Genomic DNA, 20,695 nt, shown 5'->3' on the forward strand with positions numbered 1-20,695 from the left:
ACTTACCACTTTGAACCAGCTTGATATTCTTTTCAAACATGTAGTTAAATATTAATTTGTGTTTGTGTTATAAATTATTTGGTTGATTTATTAGAACCATTTGCAATTTCTATGAGTTCAGGTTTTGCTTGAATTCATTCTATCATGTAGTTTTGACTCTTAGGCTATGTTTGGTTTGAAGGAAAATGTAGGGAAAGGTAGGGAAACCTTTACAAACCTTGTATTGGTTTCCCTGTCTTTCCCTTCATTTCCCTACCTTTTCCTTCAAACCAACCATAGCCTTAAGGTTCATAGGAACCTGAGTCCTTTGGGTATTGGTGGAGTAATAAGAGATGGTGAAGGAGAGGTACCAGCTCGTGCCTCTCCTTGGGTAGTCTGTATTGTAATATCATATTGCTTTTTTTGAATAAAATATCACTCATTTATCAAAAAAAAAAAGAGATGGTGAAGGAAAGCTTGTGGCTTTATATTTTGGGCCTATAGGGGAGGGAGATTCTCTTAGGGTCTGTGAATGATTTGATTAACACTAGTTCAGTCCTAGGTCTGAGATAAGTAAGAAGGAAAGAAGAAGAAGAAGAGACAGAAGAAAGGGTTCGGTCTGAGTAAAGGAAAAGTCTCACTCTCTCAGCCGACCCACCTTATATTTATACTCTTTGTGTTAGATTGCAAAAGACAAATCTGTCCCTCATTAAGTATGGGGCACACAACTTAAACCCAGACAAAATAGACAACTCAACCTTAATTAAATAGACAAATGACTAAATTACCCTTGTACTGTTGATTCTAACATTCCTCCTTGAGCTGGAGAGTATATATTATATAGTCCTAGCTTGTTACATATGTAGTCCACTCTTCCCCGACTCAACCCTTTTATAAACAAATCTGCCCACTAGTTTCCTGAACTCACATGAGCTGTATTTATCACGCCATTGATCACCTTTTCTCTTACAAAGTGGTAGTCAACTTCAATATGCTTTGTTCTCTCGTGAAAGACTGGATTAGAAGAAATGTGGACTGCAGCTTGGTTTTACAGTCAGTGTTTTAAAAGGAGTGGGAGGCGTATGCTTGGAGGCACGCCTCCAGGCGAGGCGCTCCCAAAATGCCCTGAGGCGTATGCCAGAGGCGCTGATACCTCTGAGGCGTACGCCTCAGGTGCAAGAGGTGTGCTAGAGGCATACGCCTCTTGCGCCTCATGCACACCTGATATGAAAATATAGGAAAAAAAAGAAAAAAGAAAAAAGAAAAAAAGGAAAGGAAAGGAAAGGAAAAGAAATGAAAGGGAAAGAAAAGGAAAGGAAAGAGAAGAAAAAAAGAGAAAAGGAAAGAAAAGAAAAGGAAAGAAAAGAAAAGGAAAGGGAAGGGAAGAAAATATAAGGGGAAAGAAAATGGTGCCCCCTGCACCTTCGGCTGGGGGGCTCGCCCCCTAGACCCCCCGCCCCCTTTTCGACAAGACCCCCCCCTTTGAACTACTATTATGCATCTTTATTCTTCTTAATATAAAAGATTTTTATTAAAAAATAAAGAAAAAAATGAGATCCCCCTTCCTCTTCATCCTCCTACTAACTCCCTCCTCTTAAGAAGGCTTACACCTCCTTGTGTTCAGGAGGCTTACGCATCTTGCGTTCTGAATTACGCCTGATGCCTCTAGGTAGTGGAACGCCTCGCGTCACGCATCCGTGTTTTAAAACATTGATTACAGTACAACCTCAAGGGTCTATCAACTGAGAACCCCATCTCTTGCAAAAGATTTTTCAGCCACACTAGTTCACATGTAGTGTGAGCCATGGCCTTGTATTCGGCTTCAACACTGCTTCTGGCTACCATAGATTGTTTCTTGCTTTTCGAAGTTACTAGATTGCCACTAAGGAAGGTACAATACCCTATAGTGGATCTCCTGTCAAACACAAATCCAGTCCAATCTGCATCTGTGTACCCCTTTATCGCAAGAGTTCCTCCACTCTTGTATAACAGTCCACGACCTGGAGCTCCCTTCAAGTACCTAACAATTCATAGAATTGCCTCCCAATGTGGAACTTGAGGATGTTGCATAAAACAACTCACCATACTCACTATCAATGATATATCTGGCCGAGTAATAGTCAGGTAATTCAATTTACCCACCAACCTCCTGTACCTTTTAGGATAATCAAACTCTTCACCTACATCAATGCTCAACTTGACATTCGGTTCCATGGGTGTTTCAGCTGGTTTGACACCCAGCAACCCTATTTCTTCAAGTAAATCAACGACATACTTTCTTTTGCATAAGTTAATACCATGCCTTGACCTTGCAAGTTGCAACTTCTATTCCCAAGAAATATTTCAGTTTACCCAAATCTTTTGTGCGAAAGTGATCATGTAGAAAGTTCTCCAACTTGTCAATCCCATTGCTGTCACTCCCAGTTATGACAATATCATCCTCATACACCACTAACAAATTCTTCCTAGCTTCTAATTCATAATTGAACACAAAATGGTCTACTTGGCACTGTTTTATGCCAAAGTCCCTCACTACTACACTAAATCTGCCAAACCACGCACGTGGGAATTGTTTCCACCCATAAGTCACCTTCTTAAGTCTGCAAACTTTACCATCCTTGCCCTGAGCAACAAACCCTGGTGGTTGTTCCATATATATCTCCTCAACAAGATCACCATGTAAGAAGGCATTTTTGATGTCAAGTTGAAAGAGGGGCCAATCATACATAGCTGCTAAAGAAATCAATACCCAAACTGAACTAATTTTAGTCACAGGAGAAAATGTTTCCATATAATCAATACCATATAACTGAGAATAGCCTTTGTCCATTAACCTGGTTTTCAACCGTTCCACACTGCCATCTGGAAGATATTTTACTATGTATACCACTTACATCCAACAACACGCTTACCAGGAGGGAGAGGGGTAAGCTCCCACGTGTGATTGCGTGCCAATGTAGACAATTCCTCTTCCAGTGTAGGTTAATACTGAAAGGCATGAAACTTTTGGAAAATAAAGAACACCAAATTGGGTATGAATTTCAGCATTAAATTTTTGGAAAATAGAGAACAATTCACTTCTGTCTTTCATAAGATAAAGCCATGCCATCATTGGATAATCATCAACAAAAATTACAAAGTACTTGTAGCCATTATACAACACTACTTTATTTGGACCCCAAACATTTGAATGAACTAAAGAAAAGGGACTCAAAATACAACTATCAACTCTAGGACTAAAAGAGACTTTATGGTGTTTCCCAAGATGACACGACTCACAATCTAATGATGGAAGATGACTTAAAGACGGAACTAGTAACTTTAGGGCCTTGAGCGACGGATGACCTACTCTGCAGTGCCAATGGGGAGGAGTAAGAGAGGACTAAATTTTCTCATTGTTGCTGCTGAATTTTAACATTCGGAGTCAAAGGGTGATACACATTATGCTCATTATGGAGGTTTCTCATGCTTGCATAGTACTCTTCTAAACTTTGATCTCCCTGCTTCAGGTTAGAGTACTCCTGATAAAGTTGGTACACTCTAGTAATGTTATCTTGGCTCGAACAAGGTTTCTTAGCATGGTCAGATCTCCTTAGCTGTATCTAAGAACATAAAATTCACACTAATTTTAGGATCCATGCTCTTCCGCAACCAGGTCATAATCTGTGCATTCTCCTGTTCCCACTCACTAAACCTTGGTGAGTCACAAGAGGGTTTCTCCTCCCTCGCATGTTTCACCCTATTCTTGGCTCTCAAGAACACTTCCACTGATTTAGCACATAGTTCTCACCATTTAATTTGATAGAGGTCATTTGAACATTCAGGTAATCGGTGGAAATCATAACACCAGTCTTATTATCATTACCTTCTCTAGTTGATGCTATTATAACAAAATCACTACACACCAAAAAAAATCCAGCTACAATAGACAAAAGTTACCCTTCACTATTGAGCACTATACCACACATCACACAATAAACCACTGTTATGACATTGCTGCTGTCATAGGTTCAGCACCAGACAACCCTACTGTTACCACACGTACTCAGACATAAACAGAGAGAAAAACAGTCCATATGCATACCTATCAATCAACACTGCCATATGGATGAAATCCAATCCAAAAGAGAGAACAAATTACACTATCAGCTGATTAGAGAGTTTTGTTCACACCTGTCCACAACCAGCCCGCTTCGAGTCATCGATTAGAGGGTTTCTAGCAAAACCACCACAGCAACTGGAGGCATAGTTACCTCCAAGAAGGAAAAATGACCACTCCTTTTTAGTCCCTTATCGATCCTCCGATTTGTTTAGGAGTTATTTCAAAAGAAGTTCTGATATGGTGACCTAGGAAGGAAGAAGAGAAAAAAAAACTGAGTTCTAGACTGATTTTTTAGAGCTCTAATACCATGTGAATGGTTCGATTAACACTAGTTCAGCCTAGGTCTGAGATAAGTAAGAAGGAAAGAAGAAGAAGAAGAGAAAGAAGAGAGGAGAAGAAGAAAGGGTTCGGTCTGAGGAGAGGAAAAGTCTCACTCTTTTAGCCGACCCACCTTATATTTATACCCAGACAAAATAGACAACTCAACTACCCTTAAACCTAGACAAAATAGACAACTCAACCTTAATTAAATAGACAATTGACTAAACTACCCTTGTACTGTCAATTCTAACAGGGCCGAAGTTTTAGCTCTTTTCCAAAGGCTGAGATTATTGAAATTATTGGGTCTTAGCCAAGTGGAAGTGGAAGGTGATTCAAAGATGGTAATAGGATGGTTAATCAGGTTTTGTGGATATGGAATTACAGGCAGACCCTAAGGGAGACCAGAAGCCTTTCAAGAGAGATTGATGTTTCTTTTAAGTGGGTTAGGAGGTCAGCAAATAGTTTGGCTGATGGGACTGATCATTGAAGGAGATTCTAAGGTGGTAATAAATTGGTTAGGGAAGAAAGATGATAGATTGTGGACATACATTAATGAATGAAGACACTCCATGCGGTTAACTTAGGGTATGGAGGTGAGAGTGCAATGGGTAAAAAGATGTGCCAATTCATTTGCAGATGCACTTGCTAAACAAGGGGTGAGAAGGAATCAGTTACTTTGGGCTACATTGTAATGTTGTATCTTTTGGGGGAGAGTTAAGAGAGTTTACCTTCTCCCCACCTTTGTAATTGACTATTTCTTACCTTATTAATGAAAAGTTACTGTTATTGGTAAAAAAAGTTTGGTTGATGGTTATCCAGACAAGGGGTAAATAGAGTTGGATTGTTTTCGGCTGAACTATAATTCTGAAGCCTTTTGGGGTTCTAGTGCCCTATCAAAAAGGTTCAGCTATGGGGCTGAACCTCTGTAATGTTTTTATAGTTATTTTATTGAAAGTTACTGTTTCCTATCAAAAAGGTTTACAGGACAACTTCACAATGTATTATTTGTCTATAACTTTAGTTTCTTAGCTTTGTTTAAAGATTTGGAACAAAATAATAATTTAAAAAGGTGTGCCTACACTTCTTTTATCATTTAATAAAATGTCATTCTATATTTTTGCATATTTCACAAAGTTTCCACTTTCCACCATGTTTATAATTTTTACAATATTTCCTTACAATATTTTCGACATGTTTCCTATATTTGGATGACTGACATTTCCACTGACACCAACATTCGAAACTTGTGTGAGGGAGTATATTTTTCCTTTTATATGAGCTACATATATGGATTGCAGAGAAGTTCTGCCATTCTGGCACTCTCAAGGGCCTTGCACTTCATCATTAGGCTTTGAGAGATTAATTGTGGAAGGTGATTTTGGGCTTGTGATTTTGTTGGATGAGTCTTCAGATAACATGTGGGATTTGTTTAGAGATTACAGAGGTTTGGTCTCTAGTAGACTTAAATATCTCATTGGCTGGACATAGAGGCCAAGTAATGGTATGATGGACAGCCATGCTAAAGGTGGAGTTGGTAGATTGGTTCTGATTTGAGGAGTCATTTATTGATGTGTCAGGTTTTTCCTCTCTTTTCCTTCTTCCTCTGTATTTTATGGGTTTAAGGGCCCACCTTGTTGCACACAAGTCATGGCATCATTTGCATCCTTCTTTTCTGTTTTTGTAAATTTCTCTTTATCAATTAGAAGCAAAATGTCAAAACTTCTTAAGTGGAATTAACTAGCAATCTGGAATGTGTGGTAATAGTTATTGGTTGTTATTACTGTTTTTGCATTTCTTTGTTAACGTTATTCTATTTAGGGTAAAAGACATAAACATACCTTGAGTTTTCATAAATTGACTTAAATGTACCCTGAGTTTTTCAAAAAGAATCAAAGATACTTTTTTTTTTGAAAAATAAAGACTTAAAGATACCTTGTGACTCTTTTACCCTTCATTTTCTTTCAAATTTTCAAAATATACCCTGAATTTTTCAGATAGTGGATGATCGGTATATCATCCCCCTCTCTTAGTCTTGTGCACCTTACTTGTCTCTATAAAATTTTGGTTAGACAAATCCGTATGCCTACACCAAAGGGGTGAGAAATGCAGATAAACAACAATTTTGTGAGGTTTCTGCTTCAGAATTTAAATCCATTTTTCCTTTAATTTGGAGTTCCATAACTACTCCCAAAACCCAGAAAAGTAGTAAAAAGATAGAAGCGATGAAGGCAATCATGTCACGCTTGCTTCTACAGAGCCATCTCTCCCAAGACTAGTAAGTTCTTAGTTGAAAATTACACCTACAATAATTCAGATAATGCTAGAAAAGAAGAAAAGAGAGAAAGAGAAAGAAGAGAAATGAAGTTTCAGCAATAGGTTGTGGAAGTAGAAAAGAAGGGAAGAGAGAAAAGAAGAATTCGAACCTTTCTCTCTAGCCCTCTTTCATCACTTTTATTAATAATTCTAAGTCTGAGTACAATTACTTGGATGCCCTTAATGGGGTGGCTAACACTAAAGAAATAATTAAAGAAAATAAAAGAAGGCCCATAACTAAAAAATGTAACTTTTAATTTTTAAATACTACTTAAAAGAAATAAAGAACACTAAGGCCCATTCGGCCCATTCTCACTGCACTCCCCCTCAAGCTGAGCATAGATGTCAATCATGCCCAACTTGCTTACATAATGTTGAACCTTTGCCTTTGGGACTCCCTTAGTTAGAAAATCTGCTAGCTGCTCTTCTGATGCAATGAAAGGTAGGCTCTCCTGAAGCCACTCTCTCCCATATAAAGTGTCTGTCTACCTCAATGTGCTTAGTTCTATCATGCTGAACTGGGTTGTGAGCAATGCTAATAGCAGCTTGGTTATCACAATACAACATCAGTGGCTCGTCACATGAAACTCCCATCTCATTAAGGAGAGATCTAAGCCATAACAACTCAGAAACACTATGGGCCATAGCTCTATACTCTGCCTTAGCTGAAGATCTAGCAACCACTGATTGTTTTTTGCTTCTTCATGAAATGATATTTCCCGCTACCATAGCACAATATCCTAATGTGGATCTCCTGTCATCCACATTCCCTTCCCAATCAACATCTGTATATGCTTCTACCTTCATGTGTCTATGTTTAACAAATAATATACCCTTCCTAGGGGTTCCCTTAAGGTATCATAGCACCCTTTCTGAAGCAGCCATATGTGTGACTCTGGGAGCATGCATGAACTGGCTGATAACATTCACATCATATGAAATGTTTGGACGAGTCATACATAAATAAAGAAGTTTCCCCAGTAATCTCTGAAACACTCCCTTGTCAGCTAAAAGTTCTCCATCATTAGCTGAGAGTTTGTGATTCACATCAATAGGGGTAGAGGCAGGTTTAACACCAAGTTTTCTAGTCAGTAAGAAGGTCTAGCACATACTTCCGTTGAGAAATAAAGATACCTTCCTTGGACCTAACAACCTCAATGCCCATAAAATACCGCAACTCCCCTAAATCTTTAATTTCAAATTCAGAATTGAGAAACTTTTTGAGAGCACTAACTTCTTCTGTATCATTGCTAGTAACCACAATATCATCTACCTAAACTATAAGAAATGTCACCAAAGTGCCTTTTCTCTTAACAAAGAGGGTATGATCTGATTGAGTATGAGTATAACCAAGCAGAACAAGAGCAGCCCTAAACCTGTCAAACCAAGCATGTGGAGATTGTTTCAGGTCATAAAGTGATTTCTTTAATCTACACACCTTACCCTGCATTTCCTTGCCATATATACCAGGAGGAAGGGACATATATACCTTTTCAATGAGATCATCATTCGGGAATGCATTCTTAACATCAAATTGATATAGAGGCCAATCATAGCTCACTGCTAATGATAAAAGAACTCTCACCGAAGTCATCTTAGCAACTGGAGAAAAGGTCTCAATGTAATCTATCCCATATACCTGGGTATATCCCTTGGCAACAAGCCGAGCCTTATACCTCTCAATTAACCCATCTGCACAATACTTGATAGTGAAAACCCACTTGCACCCAATAGGTTCCCTCCCAACTAGCAAGTCAACAATATCCCAGGTATTGTTTTTATGAATGGCTTCTATTTCGGTACTCATAGCATCCCTTCAACCTGGTGTGGCTAAGGCTTCTGAAACAGACTTTGGGATGGATTGAGAGGAAATGGAGGCTAGAAAGGTTAGGGACAACAAGCTGTAGGAGAGGTGCTTGGAAATATAATGAGTTGTATATTTCCTCTTACCTTTTCTCAAAGCAATGGGTAGGTCAAGGTCTAGAAACGAGGGTGTTGGTGGAGGTGGTGATGGACATGTCCTCTCTTCAGTAATCGGGAGCGCTTGAGACTCAACTAGAGGTGTTGGATCAACCTGTGTTTGCCTTAGCCTTTAATGCTGGTACCACCTGTGGAGAATAGGATGAGTGGAAACAACTAGAGGACTAGCATGAGGAGGGGGAGGAGCAAAAGTGGAAGACCTCAAAGGTGAGGATCCCTCCAAGGGAATGGGGGTAACTGTGGAGGGCTCGACACAAGACTCAACTGGAGTTGGCAAAGGAAGGGATGAAGAAAACAACTCGAGAGATCTCTCCCCCTTAGAAGGATGGCTATAAAAAGGAACCGACTCTGCAAAGGTGACATCCATGGAAACAAACCAGGTGTCACTAATGGGACCAAAACAATACTCGAGAAACAAGTGCAACCAAAGACCCTTAGAGGAATAGAGAAAATCTCAACACCAGGAAAGAGGACTCTAAAAGGAGATTTTAACCCCAAGACTCGAGAAGGCATGCGGTTAATAAGGTAGGTAGCTGTTAAAACTGTATCACCGCAAAACTTCACAGGAACATGGGTACCAAAAAGAATGCTCATTGCAACTTCCACAATGTGTCTGTTTTTCCTCTTCGCTACTCCATTTTGTTGTGGAGTGTGGGCACAAGAACTCTGATGAATAACCCCAAGCGTCTCAAGATAGGAGGTAAGGTCCTTCTCAAAATATTCCTTAGCATTGTCTAACCGGAATATTTTGATGTGGGTATTTTGAGTATGTGTTCATGGAACTGTTGCACTAGTTTAGGCACTTCAGCCCGAGAGCGCATAAGGTAAATCCAAGTATGTCATGAAAAATCATCAATAAATAGGGTAAAATATTTATGCCTACCCATACATGGTAAATGGTAAGGCCCCCACACGTCAGAGTGAACAATATTAAAAGAAATAGTTGATCTTTTGTTACTTGAAGGATAAGTGCTCTTACAATGCTTTGAGAACTCACAAGACTCACAATGTAGACTTGATAGACTAATTCCTTTAAATAACTCGGGAAACAATTGACTCAATGAAGAAAAGGACAAATGACCCAAACGATTATGACATAACATAATAGGACTAGTGGACTCTAAAACAAATGCAGTTCTCTTAGGTTGTACTTGGCTCTGTTCAGGCATGTCTAACAGATAGATCCCATTTGCCTCATGGCCACTCCTAATCACCTTTTGAGATTCCATGTCCTGAAAAACACAATATGAAGGAAAAAAGGTCATGCTGCAATTCATGGATTTAATCAAATTACTAACTAAAAGCAAATTGGTATTAAGGTTAGGTGCATGATGAACAAATGGTAAGGTCAGGGCATTAGAGGTCTTAATGTCTCCCTTTCCCATGATAGGGGCTAGGGAGCCATCAACAAGGGATATCTTGTCCTGACTAGAAAGAATTTGGTAAGAGGTGAATAACTGTGAAACACTAGTTATATGGTCAGAAGCACTAGAATCAATTATCCAAGGGGTTTTATGAGTACTTAAGATAGAAGTATGATGTGCAGTGGCACGAATAACTAAGTGAGCAAATGTAGAGGAAGGAACAATCTCTGAAGGAGCTGTAGCAGTCGACTCCAAGTGATTGATGATTCGACCATACTTCTCATATTTAGCCTTGGCGGTTGCAAGCTGTTCTCCCACTAACTTCTTTCCACCCTGTCCTTGTTCACCTTGTGAAGAGGTGCCTACATTTTCATTTCCACCTTTTCTAGTTTCAACCCTTTTTCCACCATTTTCTTTCTTGAACCTGACAAGAACGAGCTTTGGATGCAGCTTCCAATATGTATCTTTAGTGTGTTTAGGCTTCTTGCAGTATTCGCAGATAACATCTTTCTTCCCAATGCTAACCTTCAGCTTCATCCCGGCATTAGCATAGTGATCAACCTATGACGCAATAGACTGAACCTGTCTTCTGCTCTCCTCATTGCTCACCATAGCATATGCCTGAGACAAAGTCACCTCATCCTTTTCTAAAACATTCTGCCTTACAATATCATAGTCCGAGTTGAGTCTGGTGGGGAACTTAAAGACCCAGTTTCTCTCCACCAACCTCCTATATGTTTCTTCATCCTTTGTGCAACCCCAAACAATAGTCTCCATCAGATCAATCTCTTGCCAAAGAGATTTCAGCATAGAGAAGTAGACTGCTAAGGGCTTCTCCCCTTGTCTAAGATTATTCACATCATGCTTCAATTTGTAGGCCTGAGCAACACTAAGCTTTTGGGAATAGGTCTCTGTGATGCTATCCCACATATCTTTTGCAGTTTCCATCCACAGGTAATCTTGACTAATGTGTGGTTGCATAGAATTCACTAACCATCCCACTACTGTGTAGTGTTTCTGCATCCACCTTTTATAGGTAGGATCATCCTCCTCTGGTTTCTTCTTGCTCCCAGTAATATAACCCCATTTTCCTTTACTACGCACATGTATCTTAATAGATTGAGACCAAGCTAAATAATTGGTCCTGTCTAGCTTCACAGTAGTCACAACCCCAAAAAGATTCTCCACTGACCCCCCCATGTCCAAACCTGGAATTTGTGGAATATTTGGTCTCTCCTCCAGTTTGCTCCATTGAGTAAACAAATGCAAACAAATATCAAATTAGGGCTTTACTAGGCTAGATTTACTGTTCTAAGCAAAGAACAACCTTTCAACCCCCCAAAATTAGGGTTTCACAGGGTCCTGAGGGATGGAGAGAAAGAGAGAAGCTTCAACTACCCCTTCCAGAGGTTACAGAATTCAATCCAACCAAAACTGCCCCTAATAGAAATCAAAAGGCTTACCTTTGATCCCCAAGCGCCTGGTTCAAACTGTCTCTACGACCTATAACAAGGTTTCTCCACTTATCTAGGGTTTTCGGGAAAAATCTCCAAGAACCTGCCCTGGACTTCAATTAAGGATGAAAAACCTCCACAAAACTCTCCAAAAACCTTCTTAACTAGGCTGCATAAGCAGCTGATTGATCAACCGATCAGTTCTCCATACACACTATATATGGGCAAAGAAAGGAGAAAAAAGTCGTAAGTGAGAAACTGCTCTGATACCAAGTTGAAAATTACACCTACAGTAATTCAGATAATGCAAGAAAAGAAGAAAAAAGAGAGAAAGAAGAAGAAAGAAGTTTCAGCAATAGGTTATGGAAGAAGAAAAGAAGAATTCAAACCTTTCTCTCTAGCCCCCATTCATCACTTTTATTAATAATTCTAAGTCTGAGTACAATCACTTGGATGCCCTTAATGGGGCGGCCAACACTAAAGAAATAATTAAAGAATACTAAGGCCCATTTGGCCCATTCTCACTACATTCTTATTTTGATTTTTTTTCATTAATTAGTTGAAGATTTGACGACATTATTTAATTACTCATTTCAAACTGCAATCTCGTTTTGTTTTTCAAATAATTTATTAAAACAATTTCTTATTAGTTTCACAAAAGTTGTACTTGGCACGGGTACGTTGTTTGGAACTTTTTTATAAAATAATGTCGTTTTGTACTCTCTTTCTAGGTAAACTCATTTGTTTCTGGAAACTTGTCTGCAAGGTAAGATTGGGTTTACCACTCAAGGTTCTGGTACTGTACCATGTAGATTGAACTTGGGATGAGGCTCCTCTTGTACATGATTAGTTTTCCATTTCAGATTAAAAGTAAAATGAATATTTACATCAAGTTGGAAACCTTCATGCTTCGAGAGAAAAGAAAATAAAGGGAAAAAAGATGGGGTGAGCAGAGAGATTGTTCTGATATAAATTCATATATATGCAGAGTTTATATTGTTTTTTTGTCACTCACTTAGTTAAAAACAATTGATACTACAAGTTAGATCAATAAAAGCATCTTCATTGCAAGGAATTGTGAGGCCACCCAGTGGAGGATAGAACCCAAACTCTTCCACAGCTTGGTGTAACAAGTCCTGGAATAGAGGATGGTTCAAGTAGGATATCATCACTAATTGCTCCTTGCTTCTATTTGTTAGGAATTGGGATTTAACCCAAAAGGGAAAAAAATAGGATTTAAAAAATTTTAAGTAGTTTACATGTGACATTTCATTGATGGAGGGTTTGTTTTGGTCCGTTGGGGTCAACATATAATATATATTTAAGTCTATTTGGAAAACTTGGGGTATGTTTAAGTCAATTTATGAAAACTCGAGGTATGTTTTAAGTCTTTTGCCCTTCTATTTATTGAGTAAAACACAAAAAACTTGGGTGGTGTTTGGAAAGTCTTTCTGTGTGGTCTTCTAGGCTTTGGCAAGAAAATTGGTCTTTCTTCTGTTTGGTAACCAAAAGCTGGTAAGACCAGAAGATGTGTGCATAGAAAAGACCTAAAAAGACCGAAAACGCTGAATTCCAGTAAGTTTCAAGTGAAGCTTTCTGGTCTTTCCATGTGATAAACATCCTCTAAATGCGTTTCTAAAAGCCTGGTAGACTGAGCCACTTGCCAAACAGTCTGTCTTTAAAGACAAGACCACCAAAAGCTCAATATATCTTTTGGCCATCTGGGCTGCTGGAAGATCTTTCTAAAAAGACTTGTCAAACAACACCTTGGTTAACAAATACTCAGGGCCCATTTGGCTTACAGCAGCAAATTTGGTCGAAGCTTTGGTAAAAAAAAGCCTTTTTTTTTGGTTTGCAGCAGCAAATTTGGGCTTTCTGGGTTTTTCACCAATCATTGCTTATAGACTGTCTGGGCGGTGCCAACCTTCCAAAGCTAAAAGCCACTATGAGAAATCCCTCCCAAATGGACACTTAATGTTGTTCTTATGTCAAACTGTATATAAAGTTATGAACTGCAGCTCAGCAATATTAGTAGTTGTAATTTTATTACGAATTACAAAATCCATCCAACTAGATTCTTCTATATGTGATTCATTGGTGAAATCCATTTGCTGTTCGGGCAATCAGACTTCAGACCTGATTTTAAGGACGTCCTTTCTTGTATCTTGTTACATTTTTGGCTTTTAATACCTTATATGCTGTTTTTTTTTGGTTTTGATGAATTATCATTATCATCCAATAGAAAAAAAGAAATACACAAGGAAAAAAAATAACCATGATTGTTCCTTGCAAGATCATGTCTATGGTTGTTATTGGCTCTTTATCTTAATCTCATAATGCAGTTAATGCGCCAACCATGAAACAAAGGGAATTTGGAGGAGTGGATCATGGAGATGATCAAGCATCACTTCTGAATCCTGGACACAAACCATTATCGCAGATTGTTCAAGATGATTCATTTAGAGAGTTTGAATTCAGGCAGTATCTGTTTTCCTGTCAGTCTAAGGTATGAAAATTAAATGCTAATTCTTGTATATTATTTGTTGAATGAATGTAAAATATGAACTGAGGTCAAAATTATTTCCTAAGAGACCAGAAAAAACCTCTGTTGTTTGTCTGAAACTCCACTGTACTGTTCCACAAGTTATCATCTCAAATTCCTTTTAAGGCTAGACAGCCTTGGTCTAAATTCGAGTTAGTTATTTTAGCTGATAGTAGATCCATGATTTGAACTTCCTGGCTGTAAATATTATTTGGTGGGTGGTTCCCCATAGGAATAGATTCTAAGACAGCAAATAAACATACGGTTGAAATGGGTTAGGTAGCCTATCAGTAGGGGTGCTTGGCACATTTATTTTTTGTAATTCTTTTTTAGCAAGCTAATAAAATTCTTGATTGTTATAATCAGAAAAGAAAATAAAGTTTTGAGAGGACATTGATTTTTAGAGAAGGATGGTGGCTGCCAAAGATGGGGAATCAACACTTGGGGGTGATTATATTGATGAATTCTGTTAGTGGCTGACACGTGTGGGCTTATGTTCTTTTATTTCTTATTTAGTTATTGGCCCCGTTTGTGCTTTTAGTTTATAACATGTTAGGTTTTTTTTGACCAATAACTGAAACTTTCATTAATTAAAGAAAGATAAGAGTAGTGCAATACACTTGGAGATAAAGCATCTTATCACCAAGATCAAGAATTAAAAATGAGCCTAAAACAATTGAAGTCTCCCAATTCCTTGATTTGCCAAAGCATCAGCCATGCTGTTTGCCGGTCCTTTGAACCAATGGCTTCACACATCCATTTCCCTAAATAGCCATCTTATCTTCTTTAATTCATTTTGGTACCATAAACCATTCTCATTATTTTGTACCCACTTAACTACCACTTGGAGTCACTTTCTAGAATCAGCTTTTGCACACCTAATTCCTTTGCTTTGACTACCTCTTCCACAACTTCCAATACTTCAGCCCTCAAAGAGTCTCTAGTGCCAATTGAACCCAAGAAGAGTGCCACCATGTGACCTAGCTCATATCCAAAGATGCCTCCTATAACATGTTAAGTTATTAATCAGGGGCACTTATATACATTCTTGTAACTTTATAGTCAGTTCTTAATAAAAGTTTTAGGGCTGGCTAGATCAAGGAAACTCTGCCACCCTTTTTCCTCCAGTTTCTCTTCTCTTTTTCTTCTCCAAACATTTACAGGAAAGCAAACATGGTATCAGAGCCAGTTTGACCAAGTGGATTAATGTTTGATTCTCACTGTCTCCATTATAATTAATTAAATTTCAGCACAAGGTATGAGTGGGCTTGTGCTTGAACATGTTTCAATCCCAATAGGCTTTTGCGTTAGGGGGCATTTTAGAGAATAAAAACCTATTCAGAGACATCATCTAAAGGCTTAAGCTTTTGGGTTGAACATCTCCTTAACATGGTATTAGAGGCAAAACTTTCAAATATGTCTACTGCTTGGATTGATCTTCTCTTTCCTTCTTTTCTCTCTCTTCATCTTCCTTGTATGTTCTTTATTGTTTGGTGTGAAGCAACAATTGATCAATATCTCTTGAAGGTCAGTCCTAGGTTTCTCCTTTGGGTGTAGGGACCAAGGGGGCCTTTTAGCTGTGATTTGTGCTCTACTAGAGATAGATTCAAGTTAGTAGACATTCATCTACTAGGGAGATCTGATTAAGATCAGATCTAGAAGAGGGACTGCATAGAGAAGTCCCAGTTTCAGCTTTGTTGCGGGGGTTAAGGTGCAACCAAAGAAGTTTAGTTGCATATAGAAATAGCTGAGATTTGTAGATGCTTTTGTATTGATTTATGTCATTTCCAACCTTGAAAAGCAAAAAGAGCTGAATTCCTTCTAGAGAAAGGAAAGAGGGTTCTTCCAACTTATGACAATGACCAACCGGACTCCCATTGGCTTGATTTAGGCAATTTTATTCCTGATGACCTTGTTGTTTCCCATTCTATTTTAGATTTTGGTCTTCCCATTGCTTCCTGTAAACCTACTCATTCTTTTACTACTCATCATCCAATTACAAATTATGTTTTCTTATTTTGCTTTGTCTCCTAGCTACTATTCCTTTATTTCTACCCTCTGTTCTATTAATGTCCCTACGAAGTATTCTGAAGTTGTGTCTGATCCAAAGTGGAGAGAGGCAATGAATGAAGAAAGGAAGGCTTCATTGAAAACCAAAACCTAAGAACTAGTGGATTAGAGGGAAAAAGTACCGTGGGATGTAAATGGGTGTTTCTAGCTGGTAGGCCACACTGTCAATCCGTCGTAGAACCTTGAAGGGCCCATAGGACTTAGGGCCCAGTTTCGGGGCAACTATACTAGGACTAGTAATAGCTGCTCGGAGAAGCTGCTGTTGCTGTTGTTGATCATGTTGTTGCTTCTGCTGCTGCAGTTGTTGCTGTTGTTGGTTGTCTGGCTGCTGTGGCTGAGGGTGTTGCTGCTGCTGTGGACCAAGAAGAGTCTGCTGCTGCTGCTGTTGTTTGCTGGACGGCTCCGTCAAGTCTGGTCGGAGGCTGTTTGTGGTTACAGCCCCTTCTGGATTCCTCTCCCTGTTAGAGAAATACGATTCCAGCAAGCGTCGCAGCTCCCGGACATCGTCTTTGACCTCACGAACCTCCTTGCTGGTTTCTACAAGCCTATGCTCCAGTTTGTGGACCCTGGATGATAGCTGCTGCAGATCTCCCATGACGACCGGCTCTGATACCAGGATGTTATGGGCCCGCGCGTAGGATCTCGTCACGGGTCGGTCCACGGGGAGAACCTCTTGCTTCCCCATAGATGGTTTGGTTTTAAGATACAAAGCAAGGCTGGTGGTAAATGGGTTTACACAAGAGGGAATTAATTATAGAGAGACATTTGCTCTAGTAGCAAAATTGAATACCATATGGGTCCTTTTTATCCTTGGATGCAAATTATTCTTTGGAGTTACATCAACTAGATGTAAAAATGTCTTATTGAATGGAGACTTGCATGAAGAAGTGTTTAAAAATTCCCCATTGGGCTATGATTTCCATCAGAAGGTGTGCAACCTGAAAAAAACCCTCTATGGGTTGAAACAGTTCCCACATGCCTGGTTTGAGAGACTTTGCAGAGCTATGAAAACTATGGGATATGCTTAGAGCAGTGCTGGTCATACCTTATTCATATGAAGGCAAGGCTAGATGCTCACAGTTCTCATAGTGTATATAGATGATATGGTGGTGACTGGGAATGATTCTAATGAGATAAAAAGGTAGAAGTTTTTAGTGTTTGAATTCGAAATCAAGGATCTTGAACCCTTAAAATATTTTCTTGGAATTGAGGCAGCAAAATTTAGTGAAGGCATACATATGTTAGAGAAAATATGCTTTAGACTTGTTGAAGGAGATGTGTCAGGGAGAAAACTAGCTGATACTCCCATAGAATAGAATCATGGATTGCATGAATAAGAAGGTGAGGATTATCATGACAATGGAGGATACTAGAGGTTAGTTGGCAAGTTAATATGCTTGTCTCTCACAAGATCAGGCATTGCTTATGTTGTCCATGTAGTAAGCCAATTTATGCATGCTCCTAAAGTTCCTCATATGAAGGCATCTGAGAGGATTCTTAGGTATTTGAAAACATGTTAAGTGAAGGGTATATCATTCAGAAAACATGATAAACTTGAGGTTGAAGCATTTACAAATGTAGATTGGGCAGACTCTTTAAGGGATAGAAAATCCACATTAGGTTATTAGGCATTTGTTGGAGAGAACCTAGCCACATGGAGGTGTAAAAAGTAAAATGTAGTTGCTATATCGAGTGTAGAAGTACAGACTTGTAGCAGAATTGTTGTGGCTCCAGATTCTATTGATTGAGTTGGGGTTGAAGATTTCTGGTCCTCTCAAACTAAATTTTGATAACAAAGCTGCTATCAAGTTTGCCAACAACCTAGCGCAACATGAAAGGACTAAGCATATTGAGGTGGACAAACACTTTGTATGGGAAAGAATTGTTTTAGGAGATCTATGCATCATTCCATACACTCCTTCAAAGTTGCAGTTGACTGACATTATCACTAAGGGGCTGACTTGTGAAGTTTCATGGACTACTTGGCAAGTTAGTCATGATAGATATCTATGCTCAGCTTGAGGAGTGTTAGTGACTCGCATGTGTGGGTGTGATGATTCGACCTGCCTGGGAATTCTGTCTTTTTGAGATCGGTTATGTAGAAAGCAGTAGAAAGGTGGAAGAAAGAGAGAGAGAGAAGGGAGAAAATCTGGTTCGAACTGGAAGTGTCAACCTGACCTTCTCCCAATCGGCCAGACAGTACTTATATTATTAAAAATAATTGAAAAGACATATGCGCCCTTATTTAAGTGAGGAGCACTAATTCCAACACAACATTACAGATCAGCACCATTAATCTAGGTATAAAGACAGAAATACCCCTACGCTAACACTCCCCCTCAAGCTGGTGAGTATATATCATATACTTCCAGCTTGTTACATATGTAGTCCACTCTTCCCCGACTCAAGCCTTTTGTAAATAAGTTAGCCCACTGGTTTCCGGTATTAACATGTGTAGTGTCTAGCTCTCCATTCAGCACCTTCTCCCTCACAAAGTGGCAGTCAACTTCAATGTGCTTGGTTCTTTCATGAAACACAGGATTAGAGGAAATATGAACCGCAACCTGATTATCACAATAGAGCTTCATTGGAGTGTTGATGTTGTACCCTACTTCGTGTAGAAGGTTCCTCAGCCACACTAATTCACAAGCGGTGTGCGCCATAGCCCTATATTCTGCTTCTGCACTACTTCTTGCCACAACCGTCTGCTTCTTACTTTTCCATGTCACCAGGTTACCTCCCAGGAAAGTGCAATAGCCTATAGTAGACCGCCGATCAGACATGAACCGGCCCAATCAGCATCAGAATACCCTTCTATTTCAAGTTTTCCGCCACTCTTGTATATCAGACCGCGACCCGGAGCCCCTTTTAAATATCTCACAATTCTCAGAACTGCATTCCAATGAGGAATCAGAGGTTTTTGCATGAATTGGCTTACCACACTAACTGCAAATGAGATGTCTGGTCTAGTAATGGTTAGGTAGTTCAGTTTATCTACAAGTCGTCGGTATCTGCCAGGGTCTTCAAACACTTCACCCATATCACTGCTCAGCCTGGTATTTGTGTCCATGGGTGTTTCAGTTGGTTTAGCACCCAACAAGCCTGTTTCTTCCAGCAAATCAAGCACATATTTCCTCTGGCACAGGTTAATACCATACTTGGATCTTGCTACCTCTATCCCCAAGAAATATTTCAGCTTACCAAGATCCTTTGTTTGAAAATGATCCTGCAGATAAGTCTTCAGCCTGTCAATACCAATGTTATCATTCCCAGTAATAACAATATCATCTACATACACCACCAACAGTATTTTTCCTCCCGGAGAGTCATGACTAAATACAGAATGGTCAACTTTGCACTGTTTCATACCAAACTTCTTTACCACCTCACTGAACCTACCAAACCATGCTCGAGGAGACTGTTTAAGCCCATATATAGCCTTCCTTAGTCTGCACACCTTACCATCCTCCCCCTGAGCAACAAACCCTAGAGGTTGCTCCATGTAGACCTCCTCGAGTAAGTCACCATGCAAAAAGGCATTCTTGATATCAAGCTGATATAGTGGCCACTCATACATGGCTGAAAGAGAGATCATAACACGAACTGACCCTATCTTAGCAACTGGTGAGAAGGTCTCTGTGTAGTCAATACCATAGGTTTGGGAGTACCCTTTTGCAACCAATCACGCTTTTAGGCGTTCAACACTACCATCAGGCAGATACTTAACCATATAAACCCATTTACAACCAACAGCTTGCTTCCCAGGAGGAAGAGCAGTGAGGTCTCAAGTATGATTATGATGAAGCGCAAAGAGTTCTTCCATGGCTCGATACCACCCTGAAGAGGCATGGGCTTCCTGGACATCCTTAGGGACAACAACTGATGATAACGAGGTGACAAACTGGCGATGGGAAGTGGAAATGTGAGTAAGTGAAACATAATTAGAAATAGGATGAAGGGTGCAAGTGCGTTTACCTTTCCACAAAGCAATGGGAAGATCAAGTTCAGATGTTGAGTGCGGGTCTGGTGCCGGATCTGTCGACGGAGATGTAGCTGGAGGAGTAGTAGCTGGTACGCGTGGGCGATGTGTATACACATGACGGATAGGTGGGCGTTCAACAGGTGGTGGCACTGGAGGCAAGGGTTTGGTCACGGCTGGAACAAAGGGAAGAGGGTTGGCAATGGGAAGTGGAAGTGGAGGTGGTGATGAGGAGGAAGAAGCATCACTGGACCCCAAAAAGAACGGAGTAGACTCAAAGAAGGTGACATCAGCACACACAAAGGACCGTCGAGAACCAGGATGGTAACACCTATACCCTTTCTGGGTCCGAGAATAGCCAAGGAAGATGCACTTGAGAGAACGGGCATCAAACTTGTCATTCCCGGGACCCAGATTATAGACGAAGCAAACACACCCAAATACCCTCGGCGTTAGAGGAAACGGAGACAAAGAGGGAAACAAGACCTGAAACGGAGAATGACCATCAAGGGTGAACGTGGGCATCCGATTAATCAGAAAGCAAGAGGTAAGCACTGCATCACTCCAAAAGGATTTGGGAACATGCATGTG

General features: G+C 39.7%; 1 protein-coding gene across 2 annotated transcripts in view; it reads left to right on the plus strand.

The window, feature by feature from the left end:
- Nucleotides 1-20,695, plus strand: part of CLUB (TRAPP II complex TRAPPC10/CLUB) — a 106,093-nt gene that overhangs the window by 18,792 nt on the left and 66,606 nt on the right. For both annotated transcript variants that reach the window (XM_010280000.3, XM_010279999.3), the window contains exon 6: nucleotides 13,856-14,019. In XM_010280000.3, the coding sequence (XP_010278302.1) occupies nucleotides 13,856-14,019 (164 nt within the window). The remainder of the gene's footprint in view (nucleotides 1-13,855; nucleotides 14,020-20,695) is intronic.

This window comes from Nelumbo nucifera, chromosome 1, assembly GCF_055504915.1.
Source record: "Nelumbo nucifera cultivar China Antique chromosome 1, China Antique-T2T, whole genome shotgun sequence".
Taxonomy (NCBI): Eukaryota; Viridiplantae; Streptophyta; class Magnoliopsida; order Proteales; family Nelumbonaceae; genus Nelumbo; species Nelumbo nucifera.